Source organism: Phyllostomus discolor, chromosome 2, assembly GCF_004126475.2.
Source record: "Phyllostomus discolor isolate MPI-MPIP mPhyDis1 chromosome 2, mPhyDis1.pri.v3, whole genome shotgun sequence".
Taxonomy (NCBI): Eukaryota; Metazoa; Chordata; class Mammalia; order Chiroptera; family Phyllostomidae; genus Phyllostomus; species Phyllostomus discolor.
In genome coordinates, this window is record NC_040904.2 from 75,971,771 (window position 1) to 75,991,931 (window position 20,161).

At 35.2% G+C, this 20,161-nt stretch overlaps 1 protein-coding gene across 1 annotated transcript in view; it reads right to left on the reverse strand.

Moving 5' to 3' along the window:
* The window catches only part of PROS1 (protein S), a 73,423-nt gene that overhangs the window by 19,458 nt on the left and 33,804 nt on the right, over nt 1-20,161 (reverse strand). Inside the window, exons 4-9 of the mRNA XM_028504467.2 lie at nt 14,507-14,593; nt 12,878-13,000; nt 12,644-12,775; nt 9,236-9,361; nt 6,939-7,060; nt 5,036-5,151 (exon numbers count right to left, since the gene is read on the reverse strand). Coding sequence (XP_028360268.1) covers nt 5,036-5,151; nt 6,939-7,060; nt 9,236-9,361; nt 12,644-12,775; nt 12,878-13,000; nt 14,507-14,593 — 706 coding nt within the window. The remainder of the gene's footprint in view (nt 1-5,035; nt 5,152-6,938; nt 7,061-9,235; nt 9,362-12,643; nt 12,776-12,877; nt 13,001-14,506; nt 14,594-20,161) is intronic.

The following is a 20,161-nucleotide window of genomic DNA, read 5'->3' on the forward strand; positions in this document are numbered from 1 at the left end:
TAATAAACTATCAGAAGAGAAATTAAGAAATCAATCCCATTTACAATGGCATCAAAAAGAATAATACCAAGTAATTAATTTTTCCAAGGAAGTGGAATACCTATGCACTGAAAACTGTAAGACATTGATAAAAACAACAAAAACTGAGGAAGATACAAATAAATGGGAAAATATTTTGTGCTCATGAATTGTTAGAATTAATATTGTTAAAATATTCATACTACCCAAAGCAATCTACAGATTCAGTGCACTTCCTATCAAAATCCCAATGGCCCCACCCTCCAGCCGCCTGCCCTCATTGCCACTAGTGTGTGGCAGGCCCCTCCCTTGCAGGCCCCAGGCTGGGCACAGCCTCCACTTCTGTGACTAGTTCTTCTCTCCTTCCTTTCTCCTGGTCACTTTTCCAGTCTCACTGGGTCTGGTTTTCTGTATTCTTTCCTTTCTTTCTCCACCCACCTTTGTCTCTCAGTGTCTCTCTGTGCCTATCTCTGTCTAACCTTCCCAGCCCCGTGTGTTCTTTCTCTCTTTTTCTGTCTCTGGTTCTTCCCATTTCTCCCCTCTCCTTCTCCCTCTCCCTTGTCTGTTTTCTGTCCTTGGCTTGCTCTCTCTCTCCCCATGGCTCCCTATGCTCCCTCCCCCTGGAACTCTCTTGCCTATCTCCCATCCGGTAGACTACACTCCTTTCCATCTCCATCTGTCCCCCTTCTTACCCCCTCTGCCTTCCTGGTCCATAGCCCTCCCTCTCCCTATCCCACAGAGTTTCTCCCCATTCATCCCCTTTTGCAGGGCACTGTCCAGGCCTTAGACCCCAGGCCTGGGCACCCCCAGGGCCAGCTGGGCAGGGGGCACCAATCCATGGTCCCCATGATCTGTCCCCTCAAACAAGCCCATCAAAAATTCCAATGGCATTTTTTGTGGAACTAGAATAAATAATCCTAAAATTTGTAGGGAACCATAGAAGATCCCAAGTAGCTAAGGCTGGAGGTATCATGCTTCCTGATTTCAAACTATACTGCAAAGCTATAGTAATCAGAACGGCATCAAAATGGCTAAAGAAATCGACAAATCAATGGAACAGATTGACAGCCTAGAAATAAAACCACACATATATATCAGCAATCAATTCATGATAAATGAGTTAAGAACATACAATGGAGAAAGAACAGTCTCTTCAATAAATGATGTTGGGAAAGCTAGACAGCCCCTTACAAAAGAATGAAACTAGACCACTATCTCACATCATATACAAAAAATAACTCAAGATGGATTAAAGATTTGACTATAAGACCTGAAACCATAAAATACATAGAAAGCAGGATGTTAGCTCCTTGACATGTGTCTTTGCAAGCTTTTCGTGGATCTGACTCTAAAGGAAAGGGAAACAAAAGTACAAATAAAAAATGGAACTACATCAAATTATAAAGCTTCTACACAGCAAAGGAAGCAATCATCAAAATGAAAAGGCAACCTATCAAACTGGAGAAGATATTTGCAAACCATACCTGCAACAAAGAATTAATAGCTAAAATATACAAAGAACTCACACAACTCAACAACATTAGTTGAAAAATGAGCAGATAATCTGAATAGGTGTTTTTCCAAAGAAGGCATACAGATAGCCAACAAACACATGAAAAGATGCTCAACTTCACTAATAATTAGAATAATGCAAATTGAATCTATAATGAGATATAACCTCAGACCTGTTAGAATACCTATTATCAAAAAGACAGGAAAGAACAAATGTTGGGTAAGATATGGAGAAAAGGGAATCCTCATACACTGTTAACAGTAAAGTAAATTGGTGGACCACTGTGGAAAACAGTATAGAGATTCCTCAAAAAATTAAGAATAGAACTACCATATAATCCAGATTTCCACTGCTGGGTATTTATTCAAAGAATATAAAACATTAATTTGAAAAGATAATGCACCTCTATGTTCCATGTAGAATTATTTACAATAGCCAAAATATAAAAAACAATGTAAGTATGTGATGGATGAATGGATGAAGAAGATGTAGTACATACACACACATGAACACAGAGGACTACTACTCAGCCATAAAAGGAATGAAACCTTGTGATTTGAGATAAAAAGAATAGAGTGAAATAAATCAGATAGAGAAGGACTAATACTGCATGAATTTAAAACAAACAAACAAAACATGAAAACAAAACAAATTCATAGATACAGAGAATAAGTTGGTAGTACTAGAGGGGGAGTTTGGGGGGGTAGGTGAGAATGGTGAAGGGGGTCAATTGTATGGTGAAGCACAGAAACTAGACTTCTGGGGGTGATCACTCAGTAGCATAAACATGTATCAAATTATAATGTACACCTGAAACTTATATATGAGGGAAAGACCCCCCCCAAAATGGAATTATCTTCTAGAGGGCAAGCCCCTTGTAGTATAGGATTCTCCTGCTAGGTGAGTGTTCTAGAAACACATCTGTTATCAGCTGGCATTGTGAGAAACTGCCTTCAGCTTCAGTGAATTTTTTTTGAAGACTCAACACTTGGCCCACTTCATGATGGGTAATTTAGGAGTGCACCTTCCCACACTGCACTGAGTGTTCAGCAGTTTTTGATAAAAAATGGCATGATCCCTATGTCCTCCATCCCATTCATAGGGTCTCTCTGAGAGAGACTTTTTTTTGTTTCCCCACATGAGAAAAGTGCTTAAAGGGAAACATTTGCTGATGTGGAAGAGGAAGAAGCACTAAAAGGCATCAAAATTGAGAAGTTCAAAAACTCTTTTGAGCAGCGGAAAAAATGTCTCGATAGGTATATTGCATCAAATGGAGGGTACTTTGAAGGTGACTAAAGTTTAACATGTAAGAATAAATACACAATTTTTTATAAATAAATTTCAGATTTTTGCCCCCTGCCCCATTGTTGTTATATACTGATTTTATCTTTAAAAAAAAAGAAAAAGAAAGAAATAGTCTAGCCATGTGCTTTGGGCTATTAGAGTTCTGGCAATGCCTGTTGCTATTAAGACTCTGGACATAGATGTAGTTATTACAAGGGGAAAAAAATCTAAAGGATGCTATATTTTAAACTAACATGTACTGATTCAGTGACAATTGGACATTTTAATGAGAATCAGCAATAAATTATCAAAGGGACCAGCAAATCAAAATGATCAAAAAAAGACAAGGAATACAAAAGTATAACTATTAGTCATTTGAGTTCGATTAACACAAAGATAAGTTAAAAAGTTAGGACTTTTGCTAAATACGACAAGGAACCCCACACCTTATCCCTAAGTATAACAGTAATAACAGAGGTACCATTTGCAATGCAGCACTGATCTACCTCAAATGGAACAAAGAAAAGGTGACAGGATAATCTTTTTAATCTTGGAATTCTCCGGAAATATTCTAAAGAGGTAAATGTGAAGTAAAGTGTGGTAAATGGATAACAATGTAGTAGAAATATACTGAACTCAGCTTATTTTATAAGTAATTTTTAGTAGAAAAAGTACTTCTTTTTCATAATCATCCTATTTTGCTGATGCAAAGCATGTGGTATCTTGCCAAAACCTAAATCTGTGTATGCTCAGAATCTTCCTTAATAATTCTATTATGGAGATAATTTCTGTCTCTTTGTAAAATCATGCTGAACCAGTAATTCAGAGCCCTGTTCTGCATTATTTCTTTCTGAAATACATCAACATACTGATTAATGAATCACTGGGGAACAATTCACTATTTCTTCATAAGTACTGTAGAGTAAAAAGAGGAATGAATCTGTTAACTTTTGGGTAGAGTATCTGATCATGGAAAACAACTGAAGGAATTTGCAAAAATAAAAAAAAGTCAAAAAAGCACTGGCAGTTTTTTTCATTGGTTACACAGGTGGCAGTTCATAAATATTTATCAAGCTGTACATTTAGGATGTGTACATTTCTGTATATATTATACCTCAATGAAAAGCTTAAACTAAGTAATTAACTAAGTAAATAAATAAAACTGGGAAAAATAATTATTTGGCCAATTTGATCCAATGTTAGACTCTAAGCTACTGTGAATTGTCTCTGAGAAATGAATACCCCTGAACATGCCTAAAAGTATTCAATAGTTATTTTTTCCTCTCTCATTTTCATTATTCACTTGGCACAGAACAGTCATCTCCAATCTATCACTATACGATATTATCTATTCTGAGATGTTAAAGGGGAAAACCAGGTTGTAGCAGAACATAAAGTGTTTAAGAAGCACAATTAGATCAGTGAATCTTAGAATAAATTTCAATGACTCTAAGTGGTACGATTTCTTTGATTCACATTTAATGAAAAAATGTTCATTGCTCATGCACATAATGAATTAAATTCTAAATATGGTTGCTTATTTAATTAAAGTATTTTAAAATCTGGACTCTACAACCACTCTCAAACATGTTTCCTTTACATTATTCCAGCTCCAATTTCTTTTTTCAGATAATGTATGACTCTGAGAAAATTTGATAATTAAAGTAGAATCATGACTCAAAAACATAAGCAACTACTTCTTCCCTAACATCACCCTAACTACAGAACAGAAGACAGAGTACTCAGAGAGTCTATTAAAACCATGTGATTCATTTCTTTAATTGCACTTAAGCAATCTTATGAATTTTCCTTAATAAGTATGAACATAATCATATTTAAAAGCAATACTTTTGAGTCTTTTCTCATTATTTAGTTTTTAAAACATATATAAAAAACAATAGAAGTTTTACACGTACACTAAATCTGCTTTCCCAGCTTCTTAGTAAATGTGTATTCACTAAAAAAGGAAGGATGAGGGAATAAGGGAAATATGGTCACTGGGGAAAGCCCACCTATGATGACCCAAATTGTTTCTGGCATGAAAATTACACATATGAAGGAATGAATTAACTTTATGGATTTCCATATCATTTGATTGATCATATACCAAAATTTCTGATTTAAAATGCAACTTCATACATTTCAAACTTTTTTAGTCACTTCCTTCTTCTGTCCTGACCTGCTTACCTCTAGAAATTGTCATTGACATTGGTACCTCACCTGATGACATCCGGTAAGCGAAATTTTAGATATAAAACAACCCCTGCAAACTGCTGTGCCAAGTAAAGTAGTTCATAATTTTTGTCAAGGTCCAAGGGAAGGCATACTGGAACAGCCTGGAAGAAAGAAAAGAAAACACACAAACAAAATGCATAATTCACTGCTTGATGTTTTTGTCAGATGACACATTGTTTCTTTGGTTGCTAGAGTTCTTGTCAAATGTGTCCTCTATGATACACTAAAATAAATTTAAAATACCTTGGTAATAAAAAGCACTATCTTTTACTTTCTTATAGGGTCCATCAGTATAGTCTCCAAGCATATGTGTGTTTTAAAAATCTTGTTGAATGTGTGTGCCTTCATATTTTTGTCTTTGATATTTCCTTTGTAAATCACAATCCAAAACACAGACTTTTTCTCCTAGTAACAATAGGCAACACCTTATTTCACTGATACAGGTATCAGGCCTTCCACGAATTATTTTTGAAAATTATTTTTATTTGGAATCATAAATAGGTTGTTGGAAAATTAATGTACCAATAAATGTTACCTAATTTGTTCACTTATTCATTAGTAAGCAAAAAGTTTCTGAGCAAAAATTGTGCTATCCAGATAGGAATGGGAATATTGAAAAACTTAGATGGAATAAATATAAATAAGGTATCATTGTAGTCTCCAAGGAAGATACCAAAAAGTGATTTAGAGTCATTAAATCTGAAATCCAGTACTTTCTTCTGAAAAATAAAAATAAACATTAAAATGAAAAGTCTTTTAGAGATAAATTATTAGGCATATATATGGCTATTTTGGAAGGAATTGGATACACAGCACTATATTAAATCTAGGTCCAAAAATAACATTCCATCTCCTCTTACAACTTTAATAAACCTATTCAGAGGTAGATGGTGATGCATAGCTACAATAAATACTCAAATTACAATAGTAAATTACGAAACAGATGTTCATACAGCATGGCATTCCAAGTAAGTACTTCCAAAGTCAGTCCACAGGCCAGCTATCTCACCTTACCACCCTCTACCAAGTAGGTAGGAAAAACTGAATGTCACATTTTGGGGCACATAATACAGCTCTGTCTTGATGATAAAGAGGCACGTGTATACACATGATCAAATTGTTATTAGGATTTTTGTCTTTTTACTGTTTGCCTCATAATCATAAAATTTCACCTTCACTTGTAAAACTAAAAGAGATACAAGAACTACACTAAGAATCACAAACACATGATCCTCATTCAGAAAAGAAAAACAGCTTTGGAGGTTAATCTATTTATTTGAATAAAGGGAAAACTATAACCTACCCCCAACATTCAATTTCTGTGTCAATTATACGTTAAATCTGAGTAACTAAAAGCAAGTTAATACATACAGATGAACAAAATCAGCCTCTAAGAATTTCAACATATTCAAACCCCACTCAGTGGTCTAGTCTGACAGAGTTGTTTCTACCCGAGATTTTATGAGCACTCTTGCAGGTACTAACATGCCTAAGGTGTGCTCAAACTTGTCAGAATGGTGAATAAAGAAAAGTACACACTGGGAAATGTTTTCACTGTTTCAATGCAAGATTTTTTTTTCTCACAAAGAGAGGTATAAACCTCAGCTTTCCTTAAGTTTCTGAAATCAGCACATATATTTTGTATTGTATAAACATACATGCCATATAGATGACCTTCTCTGAACTGTGACCCTGCAGCTTTTCTTCTTACTCAGGTAATAATTATTCCCAATTGTTTATGACTTTCCATGACCACAATTAGTAAATAGATTGTGACTCTCAGTGTAAATGGAACAGTGGCAGTAATTGTAGAACACCTATATTTTCCTGAAAAGTTCCTGGACTCTTCTTTTAGAAGAGACGGGATGTTTAGCACTGCAAAAGTTACCTCACAATTCCTCTGATCTTGGGCAAGTTTGAACCCTTTCTTCCCATCACAGTAACAAGAATAACCTCCAGGGTAATTGACACAAAGCTGAGCACACACGTTGTCAGAGCATTCATCCACATCTGGAGTAAAAGAGAACATAAGTCTTAGTATCTCCTAAATGCTCAATCTAGTAGAAGGAGTATTCTGATTTTAGTATGAGATATCAATGACAGTAGATCCTTAGTGAAAGAGATCTCTATATCAAATTACATTTAAACACTGGGCATGAAAATTTAAATGAGTCACAAGTGTAATTCCTATGAATTTACAAACCCGGAACCACAAATTTAATGTACAAATTCCATTAACAATTAACAAAAATATAACAAGTTTACTAATTTTCTGACTGTGAATTTGAAGGAAAAAAGACTGAACCTCAAGTTAGTTGTCATTTCTGATTACATCATTCCATTGAGACAACCTCCCAATTCTTTTCTTCAAAGAAAAGAAAGGGAAGGGAGAGAGGGGAGGAGGGGGAAGGAGGAAAGGGAGATAGGGAAGAAAAGATCCCTTTTAACTGAAAGTCAATGTAGTTGAAGATTAAATAACAGTATCAAAACCACTTGACTGTTCATAATACAATGATTAATGGTGGCAATAAATTTAAGGATACATCTTTTTTCTTATCTTTAATAAAATAACAAAAACAAAAACCTCCCTGTGCTATATTATCTCCCATATCATGAAATCTTGTGGTCCCTGTTCCCACTCCATATTTTGAGAAAAATCATTCTTGAAAATTTGTAATAATAAGCTTCAGCTAAAGTCCACTTCAGAGCTACTAGCCTTTTTCGATGAATGCACCCAATGAGATCTTTGAAAAGTCCCAAATTCATTGGTGCTATATAACACAAAATGCTTTAAAATAGAACCTCAAAATTAGTGAACCCTCAATACCACTAAAATTGAATGTTATATAATTAAATAAAATATTATGTCATATAAATCATTTTTAAATCTGTCATTCACTGAATAGAACTACAACATCGATGATAAAGTTGGCTAATGTTCAATCTACAGATGCCTAGGGTTTACCACAGTAATTTCTATCTGGAGTGGTGGGAGAGGAGAAATGGTGTGCATGTGAAGGGCGGCGGGTGTTTCTGGTGAGTGCATGAAGGGGTAAGGCCTCAAAATCTCAAGAGGAGTATACATAAATGAAAGACTGTATTCTAAAATTATTATTATTAAATTAGGCAAATTCATGGAGACAGAAAGATTAGAGGTGAACAGGGTTTGGAAGATGGAGAAAGAGCAATTACTGCTAATGGTTAGAGTTCTGTTTGGGATGGTGAAAAGTTTTAGAACAGATAATGGTAATGGTTACATGACTATGTAAAATATAATTAGTGCCACTGAACCATACATGTAAAAATGGTTAAAGAGCCACATTATATCTAATATATAGTTTGCCACAATAGAAAAATTACTATTTATTTTATCAGTTTTAGTCATAGTATTAAATTCATTTTGAAATTTTAAAAAGTTTAAAAGAGGGTGTGAGATAATTTGTATATATTCATGATGACAAAAATAATAATGCCCTAATACATACACCCAAGCTGCCTGAGGCATGCATGCAGCACCACTGCAGCCAAATGAAGTAATACCAAGTCCAAGGGCTTCTGCCCTCATCCACAGGTGCTGACAGTGCTAATCAGTGCTTCTCTCATTTCTAGAGCTGTTATCATTTGGTTATGATTTTATTTGTCTTTTATATGTATTTAATTATAATAGAACTTTACCATTTCCTATTTCACACCCAGAAAATCATAGTTGGTATAAAATTAAGGGTTTCTAACCACCCTTGTTGTAGGTAATGCCTACATGATTCCTTTTCTTTTTTTTTTCCCACATTTTTTTATTGTTGTTCAAGTATAGTTGTCTCCATTTTTAAGCTTGTCTTTTTCTATATGTGTTATTCCTTCCAGCTTCAATTTTTTTCTTTGAATATTATTTAAATGGTGTAAAAATGTGTGTATTTTGCTTTTCTCATACGTGTGAGGTCTCCAATCCATATTTAGCTTAGACAACCAATCAGAGCACATAACACTAAACCTAATGATCATGTGTCTTACATATACTTTTACTCTGGAAGGAAGCCAATGATTACTCAACTGACCAAACTATAAGATGAATTTCAGCACCTTAGAAAATCTGATTGTTGATGTCAAACAGAACCAACACTTCTAACATTAAATCAGGGTTCAAACCCACTCTCTGCACCATCAACAATGACACCACCACAACTCTACCTTCACAAGACTTTGATGTGGGATTGTATCTGTAACCTTCAGCACATTCACATTCAAAGTCTCCTGGTAAGTTCTTGCACACAGCTGTGCCACAAATGCCAGGCTTCACAGAGCATTCATCCACATCTATAAATGAAACCAATATGTTAAAGAACATTTTTCTCATATCAGAACATGCTAGCAAAGAACCCTTGATCTGTGTTTCCTGGACCTGGTTTAATATATGAAATAAGACAAAGAGTGGCCTGGGAATAGCAAAATATTAAATCTATCACCATATTTTAGTTCACTAAATATATCTTTATGCAAATGCAAACAATCTGACTGATGTTTGCAATGTTCCTGTGTAGTTATGTAAAAGAAAAACAGGACTTTACTCTCTTATCTACCAGGTTACAGTATTAAAATAAGTAAGATAAGGGATTCACCATATTCTTAATATGTATTCCTAAATATACATTACTGAATTATGGTCTTAAAAGTGTATTCTTTGTGTTATCACAAATATAAAAAATAAAAATGGGCCAGTTTATCAGTCTTATGTTTTTATCCCTTGGAAATGGACAATGGCTAAATCTGCATACCATTATTGTTGCCTAAAATATTCAAGAATGATTCAGACTTAAAATGAGATTGGTGACTGGGGAGTAGGGGTTAGGGGGTTGGACTGGGCAGAGGAGAGCAAAGGGGGAAAATTGGGAAAACTGTAATAGAGTAAAAATTAAAAATAAAACAAAATAAAATAAGATTGAATAAGGTCTTAAAGTATTTACAAATCTGCAGTTAATCCAATACAAATTTTAGTGCTAAATTATTCCTGAAATTTCAGATGCATTTACTGTATTATATAGTATAGAAGGAGACAAAATATTGATTGCAATTAGTTACTAGATAAACACCTGTGAAAAAAAGAAAAACAAATGACAGAAACAGTTCAATGGAGATCTAATTATAAGTGAACTTTCCTCATCTGTACTCTCTGAAGAAGGTCAAAAGTTAGATTGAAAAATGTATTTTCTACTCTAAAAAGTTGAGAGTTCAATTTTTCAAGTGAATACTAGCCAAAATTTTAGACATTACCCTATTTAGAGTGACATGCACAAAAATAATAGAATCAATCCCTTGTGGTAAGGGAATTTGTCTGTATTTTGACTGTATTAGTGTCAGTATCCCAGATGTGATCATGTACTATAGTTTTGTAAAATGTTACCATTGGGAAAAACTGTGTAAAGGGTATACAGGATCTCTTTTTATTATTTCTTACAACAGCATGTGAATCTACAGTTACTTCAAAATAAAATATTTAGTATTTTTAAAAGAAAATAAAAACATATGCCTACATTATTTGGTCTGAGAAATATTGCAAGGAATTATTTAAGTCATATGAGTTGAGGTTATAGCCCATTGATTTTACGACTCTACAGTGACATCAAATGACTGATGAGAGGTTTTACTCTTGAATTTTTAGACATTTACTGGCAACCTGATCCAAGCATATTCACATGTTGACAAAGGCCTTACTATAATAGCTGTATACATATTCTTCTAATAGTTCTGTACTGTATTCCTTAGCTATCATGGATAAAAAGTTATGCAAATGAAGACCACAGGTTCTAGTCATTGGGGACATTCTTATTTGTAAGTACTTTCTATAATAATTTACAAACACATGTATAAATTCAGTATATAACGATTAAGTGCCTTTTAATTAAAAATGTAAATCACGAGCTTTTCAGGACAGACTATTCAGTTTTTAAGTATAGATGTATGAGTGGGTATTATTTGTTTATGGCATACATATGGTGTCCTGCATTCTGATGTTTTTCTATAACAGGTGTTCTAATGACATTGGTGTTCTAAATTTCTAACATGAAACAGACTTTCAAAAAGGCAACCAAGAAAGATATATGGTCACAAATTAGGTATGTGCTTAGAAGAAATTATTAGTTAATATAGTTCACTTTAGTCATTTAAATGTGCTTTAAATAATATTATACTAAATTACACTATACTGAACACTACAGTGTAGTGAGGGACAGACCATTCCTTGACTATTTAATTTAGCGGAGTTACCAAAGTAGATAGAAATGGAGTTGAACAAGAAAATTTTACATTTTAATTTACTATTTTTTAACCTTGTAGCAAGAACAGGATGAGGAGGAGGAGCAGGAAGAGACAGAGCAAATGGGGGAGAAGGAGAAGAAAAAGAAAGGGAGAGAGGGAGGAAGAAAGAAGGAAGGAGGGAAGGAAGGAAGGAAGGAAAGGAGAGGAGAGGAGGGAGGGAGGGAAGAAGAGAGGAAGGAAGTACAGGGAAGAAAGAAAACTTACTTTCAGTTTCTAAAGGCAAAATTTAAATTCAGGCGAGAAAATTTCATTTTTAGTCATCCACACACCTAGCACTTACACCTAAACATTTAGTTATGGCAGTTAAAGCAGCCTAACGGAAAAGACATTATACAGAAAGAAAAAGGTCAAAACTTGGGGAAAAGAGAAGCATAAAGAAAAAAAAGAAATAAACTAGTAAAATGACTGTTAAGCTAAATTGACAGGAATTATTTAAGTCTGAAATTTTAAAAAATTAAGATTTATGAATAATAATGTGCTCTTGTATGTATAAAAAGAAAGAAAATCAGTTCTTTTTTAAGATTTTATTTATTTATTTTATTTTTAGGGAGGGGAGAGGGAGAGAGGGAGAGGGAGAGAGAGAGAGAGAGAGAAACATCAATGTGCAGTTGCTGGGGGTTATGGCCTGCAACCCAGGAATGTACCCTGGCTGGGAATCGAACCTGGGACACTTTGGTTCCCAGCCCACGCTCAATCCACTGAGCTCCGCCAGCCAGGGCCAGAAAATCAGTTCTTCATTCTTCCAAAACCACAACCAGAAATGAGGTGCAAGAGGAAGCCTTTATATTAGAAATTAGAAAGGTGCTGACAAGGAAATATAAACTACAATAAAGAAGTTACTAACAATTGTGCTGAATTTCTTTGTATAGTTGTTTATCTTATTGAAATAAAGGAACTAATAATACAGAGTCTGAAAAAGAAAGTATAAACAACCATTTTTCAAACACTGTAGTATGCAAGAACTTGCACTGAAATTTCACTTTATCACCGTATAATGAAATTCTTTATTAAAATGTAATCACATGTGTATACACACATATACACACAAGAAAACAATATAACAAACTACAAGAAAACAATAAAATATAAATGATAAAATTCCCTATAAATAATAAACTAAAAGGTAGTACCATAATATCACAAGGCTTCAAGTAGATAATAATGTATATTTACTATAACAGCTTATAACCACAGAGTTTTACAAGAATTTCCTGTGGAAATTTCTTTAACTAAATTTTACTCTCACATGGTGAGTACCTTCTTATTCTACCCTCTTGCTCTTACCTTTGCAGTCCTTTTTATTTGAAAGTAGAACAAAACCAGTTTTACAGGAGCAGTGGTAACTTCCAGGTTTATTAACACAAATCTGAGTACAACCTCCATTTATATTAAAGGGATTTTTGCATTCATTTATATCTGAAAAGGGGAAAATAAATTATTTTTTAAAGTGATAAAGCCTTAAAAAAATTTTCAGGAGGTCAGTCCAGATAAGCCAGATGGGTTTATTATGACACATACCTGATTCACACTTCTCTCCTTGCCAACCAGATTTACAAATGCAAGTAAATGTACCTCTGCCATCTTTGCAGCTCACATATCCATCTTCATTGCATGGCAGAGGCTCACACTGGTTTGGAATGGCTAAAGGAAACAGACATCTATTTAATTTTTTACCATAAGCCATGGTGAGATAAATTATATGCTCTTTAATAGAAATCTTGTGTATAAATCTATAATAAACCAAAAATATTGTAACTCCTTCCTTCATGTAATACTTCTTCATAGAGTAGTGAATCCAAGAGACAAATCTTTATTATTTTCAAAAGGAAACTATTTTTATATTTCTAAATATGTACATTATTTTAGAACTGTAATTTAGATATTTTCATATATATTACCTTATTTGACCCTCAAACCAATTCTGTGAGATATGCAGAACAAAAGTACTCTCAATATCAATAGGAAAAAAAATGTGGACTTCCAATGTAGGCTAAAATGGAGTAACAGGGGCCAGATTTATCTCCCTGCATTAACTACATAGAACTCTGGTCAAAATACATGAAACAATGGTTTTTGGACATTAAACAACAGGTAACAGAGTACTGTAATTCTTAGGGGTGGGGCATAATCATCATAAAATGTTATAACACTTTATCACTATCTTAAATGATATGCCCATTTGTTTCTTTACTCATTTGTGGTTTCTCTCTCCTCACCAGACACTGCAATGGTCCCTTGGTTTCTGCACATTTCCATACTTCCTTCTCAAGCCCTGGGTGTTCCTTCCATTCTTCCAATACAGACCCCTCTGCTTAAGGTAGCTAAAAAAAAACTTGTTACTTGCAAAGAAAAAAAAAATTTTAACCTAGTTGAAACTTAATTACTGAATTTTTAAAAAAAATGTTCTTATAAGTTCACAGTTTTTTGGAAATGTAGTAATAAATTAGGTATTAGTTAAAATGATAGAAAAGGTAATCAGGGAATTGTTATCAAATTATTTCCCTGCGCTTTGGTACACTGAAAAAAGATTAACTGTGAATTAAATATATGTGTTCAAACAGTTTTACGTATGTAAGTAAAACTTACTTTAAATTAGAGAACATCTAATGTACTGGGTACATCCCAAATTACATCTTGAAATTTCACCTTTTTCTCTCTGACTCCCAGTTGGGAAACTGGTAAAGCAGAGACAGATAATGTACTAGACCCTATGTGAACTTCAGAGGGAGAAGACTAATTTGGTATCATAACATTTTCTACATTTATGTTCTTGATACCAGAACTCAGAAGAATAAACATGGCTCCATTTTGATCTGTTATTCAACTATAACATTTGGTCATACTACATGATTATGCAACAACAGTCAAAATATAGCTGTTGGGTATAAAATTCTGATGTCAGTGATTTAAACTTAGTAAACAAGGCACACGGTTTAATTTAAACATTAGGTGGAAATCATTATGCCTAAAACAGCAGCATTTATACAAGAAAAACATTTTTTAAATGCATTTTGAAAATAACTCCTTTTTGGGCATAACCTTCAAGGGTCCATTTGTTAATTTTTAAACATTGTTATTTTCATGGGTGTGCTTTACATGCAGGTTTTTGTTTGGTTTGGTTTTTAAATTGACTGCAGTGATGGTTACCATTGACACAGCTCCTTAGGTCAGTGTAAGCATTACTTGACTGACGTGCAGTAGTGAATAACCCAGCTCGGAAAGAGCCAAGACAACCTGTAAATACAAACAAATGTAATTTTGTTAGAGTATACTTGCTTACTTGATCTGAAATCATGGCAGAAATTATGATCCTGTGGATTTACAGGATTCAGCATTCAAAAACAAGATTGCAAAAATACAGAATTATGAAAAATAGGTTTATGGAAGCTTTTCTTTGGAGTAGAACCTTAAAGCCAGAGGCAAAAAAGATCCTGAATTGGCAAAGAAATTTATTGTCACAAATCTATGTTCTTAATTCTGTAGCAGAGACCTACATTTATCCTCAAATCTGTAGACCAGAGTCTGATATAAAAAATGTCTGTAATTAAATCAATAGAAATAGTGTTTCTGGTTGCTGTAGACAACTTCCAATTCTTCCAATGTTGCATAGAGACTAACATAATATTTGCATAATGCCTCTATATTACAAAGCAAAACAGGTTTACTGTATTCAGTTTATTCCTCACTCCGACCTTTTGAAATTAGATATGGCAATCTGGAAGAAATAACAATTGAGATAATAGAGAAAAAATACTTACAGCCTTTAAAATAATTAGGAAAAAAACAAACAACCCAATTAAACAATGGGCAAAGGACCTGAATAGACACTTCTCCAAAAAGGACACACAGATGGCCAACAGACATATGAAAAGATACTCAATGTCAATAATTATCAAAGAAACTCAAATTAAAACTACAAAAAGATATTATCTCACACATGTCAGAATGGCTATCATCAATAAATCAACAAACAACAAGTGCTGGCAAGGATGTGGAGGAAGGGGAACCCTTTTGCACTGTTGGTGGGAATGCAGACTGGTGCAGCCACTGTGAAAAGCAATGTGGAGATACCTCAGAAAATTAAAAATGGACCTGCTTTTTGACCCAGCAATCCCACTTTTGGGAATAACTCCAAAGAAGCCCAAGGCACGAATTCGAAGAACATAAGTATCCCTATGTTCACTGCAGCATCATTTACAATCACCAAGATATGGTAGCATCCCAAATGGCCATCAGTATATGAGGGAATAAAACAACTATGGGACATTTACACAATGGAATACTCCTTAGCTGTAATAAGGGAGAAAATTTTACCCTTTGCGACAGTATGGATGGACCTGGAGAACATTATGCTAGGTGAAATATGCACTGACCCCAGACCATTGTTTATGTCCGTGGTTCAGGCATGCAAATTCTTTGGCCACTCACTTCCTATACTGTATTTTACATCCTCATGGCTATTCTGTAACTACCTATTTATACTTCTGAATCCTCTCACCTCTTCACCCATTCCCCCACACCCCCCTATCTGGCAACCATCAAAATGCTCTTCATATTCATGATTCATCTCTGCTGTTTTGTTTGCTTACTTTGTTTTTTAGATTCAATTGTTAATAGATATGTATTTATTGCCATGTTTTTTGTTCATAGTCTTGATCTTCTTTTTCTTCAATGAGTCCTTTTAACATTTCATATAATAGTTTGGTGATAATGAACTTCAGTTTTTTTGTCTGGGAAGCTCTTTATCTGCCCTTTGATTCTAAATGATAGTTTGCTGGGTAGAGCAATCTTGGCTGTAGATATGTTTTTCATGACTTTGAATATTTCCTGCCAATCCCTTCTAGCCTACAAAGTTTCTTTTGAGAAATCAGCTGACAGTCTTATGGGAACTCCCCTGTAGGTAACTAACTGCTTTTCTCTTGCTGCCTTTAAGAGTCTCCCATTATCTTTAAACACTGTCATTTTAATTATGATGTGTCTTGAAGTGGGCCTCTTTGCATTCATATTGTGTGGGACTCTCTGTGCTTCTTAGACTTATGTGTCTATTTCCTTCACCAAATTGGGGAAGTTTTCTTTCATTACTTTTTCAAAGAGCTCAAATTTCTTGCTCTCTTCTCCTTCTGGCACACCTGTGATGCAAATGTGGGAATTCTTAAAGTTTTCCCACACACTGCTTACACTACTCTCACTTTTTTGGATTTTTTTTCTGTGTGTGTATGATTCTGATTTTTTTTCTTCCTTATGTTCCAAATCATTGACTTGAGTCTTGGCTTCATCTATTCTACCATTGTTTCCTTGTACATCATTCTTTATTTCAATTAGTGTGTCTTTGGTTTATGACTGGATCTTTTTATGCTGTTGAGGTCCTAAGTAAGTTCCTTGAATATCCTTATAACTAGTATTTTGAACTCTGCATCTGATAGATTGCTTATCTCCATTTTGTTTAGTGCTTTTTTCTGGAATTTTGATCTGTTCTCTCACTTGAGCTATGTTTCCTTGTCTCTTCATTTTGGCAGCCTCCCTGAGTTTGTTTCTATATATTAGGTAGAGCTGCTACGACCCCCTCTCTTGGAAGCATGGCCTAATGTACCAGGTGTCCTACAAGGTCCAGCAGCACAACCTCCCCTATCACTCAAGCTGGGTACTCAAGGTACACCCTTCATGTGGGATGAGTATACCCTCCTTTTATAGTTGAGGCTTGATTGCTGTTGGCAAGTCAATGGAGGGATTTACCCAGGCCAGTCAGCTGCAAGGAATGGCTATGACCACTGACCACAAAACTCTACCCTCCATGGAGGATCAGCTATTCAAAGGCAGGGTGCTCCCACATAGTCTGTAGCTGTCCACTGGGTGTGCAGGTTCTAGGGTTTCCTGGGTGGGGCAGGCCAAGGTCATCCCCCACTTGTGTTCTGCCTGTGGCCAACCTGCATGAGCTATAAAGCAATCTGAGATGGCTGCTACTTGTGATGGGCTTGGAGATTCCCAGTGGAAGCCAACTATGAATCTAAGCTGGCTGCTGTTAGTACTTGGCCTGGGGTCACTTAGCTATTGCCAGTTTGATATTATTTAGGAAGTTATGAAAGATGAACCAACTATTAACTGTGACTTTTCCAGCCATTCATATGTAAAAGTCACAGTTAACAGTTTGGATGGCCCTGTAAGTTGGGTGGAACAGAGTCTCAAGGGATCTCCAGGGTTGGGCGAACAGTGTTAGCCAGGTTGATGTAGTCTCCGATATGGCACGCATCTGTAGGCTGTGTGGCTCCATGGGGGGAGGGTTCAGAAAACTGACAATGGCCTCTGTCTGCCTTTCAGTCTGGGAGAAAGCTGTCCCCCAGCTCAGTTCAGTCCCTCCCTTTGCCACTGCTGCCTTTCAAGCTGTTACCCTGGCAGTGCTCAAGCTCAGAGGGAATGTGTCTGTGTAAATTCACATGTGGGTTCTTTTAGGGGAATTTGTGGGACTCCAGGAGTTTTTCCCACTGACTCAATCCCCATGGATTTTAGCAGCCAGAAGTTATGGAGACTTATCTTCCTTGTACTAGAACCCTAAGCTGGAGGGTCTGGTGTGGGGCTGAGAGTCCTCACTCCCAAAATATTCCTCCCAAATTTTTATCCATCACACATGGATGTGATACTATCCCATTCCATGATCTGCCCCTCCTACCAGGCTGGATGGATGTAGTTTCTTAGATATTCCACAGTTGTCATATTTCTATTCAACTAGATTTCTGCCAGTTGTGGGTGATGGTTGTTCTATATTTTGGCTGTAATTTTCATGTAGTTGTGAGAGGCCATGAGCCTTGCTTACCTATGCTGCCATCTTGCAGCCCTTTCTTTTTCAATGACAGAAGGTGCCATCACATGAAAGTCTAAATGTTTGCTTATTTTAATTTCAGAAGTGGGAAGACTGAGTTATTCATACTCCTCTCTTGATGATACATTACTATTACTTATCTCTGTAAAGCCTGTTGCTTGCTGCTTTTAAAAATATGTCTTTTTATTTCCATTTCCATCCCCATTTACCTCTTATGCAACTATTCTAATGAGTTAATGTGTATTTTTATTTGTATGTATTCTTATAAAACATGTATTTATAATTTCGTGTCCATGAATTTTCATTTCTGTAAATGGTTGTATATTATAAATCATGTTCTCTGACATTCCTTATTTAGCATTGTATTCATATGACCTATTCATGCTACAACATATAATTTACTGTTTCTAACTGTTAAACATTACTCATGGCATGCAATCACCATTTAAAAAATCCTTGCTACCTGCAATACTCAGATTGCTTCCAATTTCCCACCTCTATAAAAGTAGCACTGCAATGAATATCTTCATGCATGTCTCATTACTTCATAAACAATTTCTTTGGAATAGGTTCTGAGGAGTTTCTGGAATTGTAGGATCATTCAGTAGGCATAAACTTAGTGGCTAGGTGCATTCTCTCAAGCAGTGCATATGAATTTCTATATCCTGTCCTAGCCAGTATGGCTCAGTATGTTGGAGCACTGTCTCACAAACCAGGAGGTCATGGGTTCAATTCCCAGTCAGAGCACATATTTAGTTTGAGGGTTCAGTCCCCAGTTGGATTGAGTACAAGAGGCAACTAATCAATGTTTCTCACTTGCCTATGAGAGGCAACCAGTCAATGTTTCTCTCACATTGATGTCTCTCCCTCTCTCTAAGATAAGTCAGCATATCCTCAGGTAAAGATAAAATAAAAAGAATTTCCATATCCTGGTTTTCTAATTGTTGCAGAATAGGTAATAAAGTGACATCTCATTGTTTTTCTGATATCCAGGGAGATGGAGCATAACTTCATGTCATTTTAAAATATTTTGGGTTTCCTCTCTGAATATTTTATTATTTTGTAACCACTTTTCTACTGGCACTTATTTATTGTCTATGTGGGTTCGCAGAAATTTAAAAATGTTTATAAATATCAGTTTATTCTCTCATCTGTCTCCTTCTTAAAAATATATTTACTGTCTTGTGAGAGAGAAGAAGGGAGGGCAGAGAAAAACATCAACATCAGATAGAAACATCAATTAGCTGCCTCCTGTATGTGCCCCTTAAAGAATCGAACCCACATCCTAGGAATGTGCTCTGATCGGAATTGAACCCCCAACCTTCTGATGTAGGGGACAGTGCTCCATCTGAGCTCAGTTGGTACAACTAAGCCACACCAGCCAGGGCCTTTTATCTGTCTCTTAACCTTATTTTTATATCTGTTTTTTAAGAGAAGTTCTTAATTTTGTGTAATCAAATCTACCAATTATTTGGCATTATGGTTTTTGCATTTGAAGATTTTTGTTCCATGCCATTAATTGTGAAAATAGTCTCACACAGTTTTTGTTTAATTCCATAGTTTTACTTTAACATTTGTGACTTTATCTCATCTACCATCCATTTTTACATTTGGTGTTAGGAACACAGATTTATTTTTCTGATTATAGTTAGCCAGTCTTCCCACCATGATCTTCTCAACATTCAAAGTGGTATGTGATATGATCTTTATGAAATATTAGGTTGCCAAATAGAGAGGCATCTGTCTCTGAACTCTGTTACAGTCATTAGTGTACATGTTCCTCTGACAGTAGCAAGTAGTTTTCTTTCTACAGCTTTGTATTATTTATATTTGGTGAGGTGTTTCCTACTGTGCAATTTTAAGATTAATTTAGGCATGTATAGATTTTTACTCCCTGATTTAAATACAGAATTCCTTTAAAAAATCCAGCTGGAATTTTAAAAAGGATTGCTCCAAATACGTAAGTTACTTGATCTCTTTATAGCATC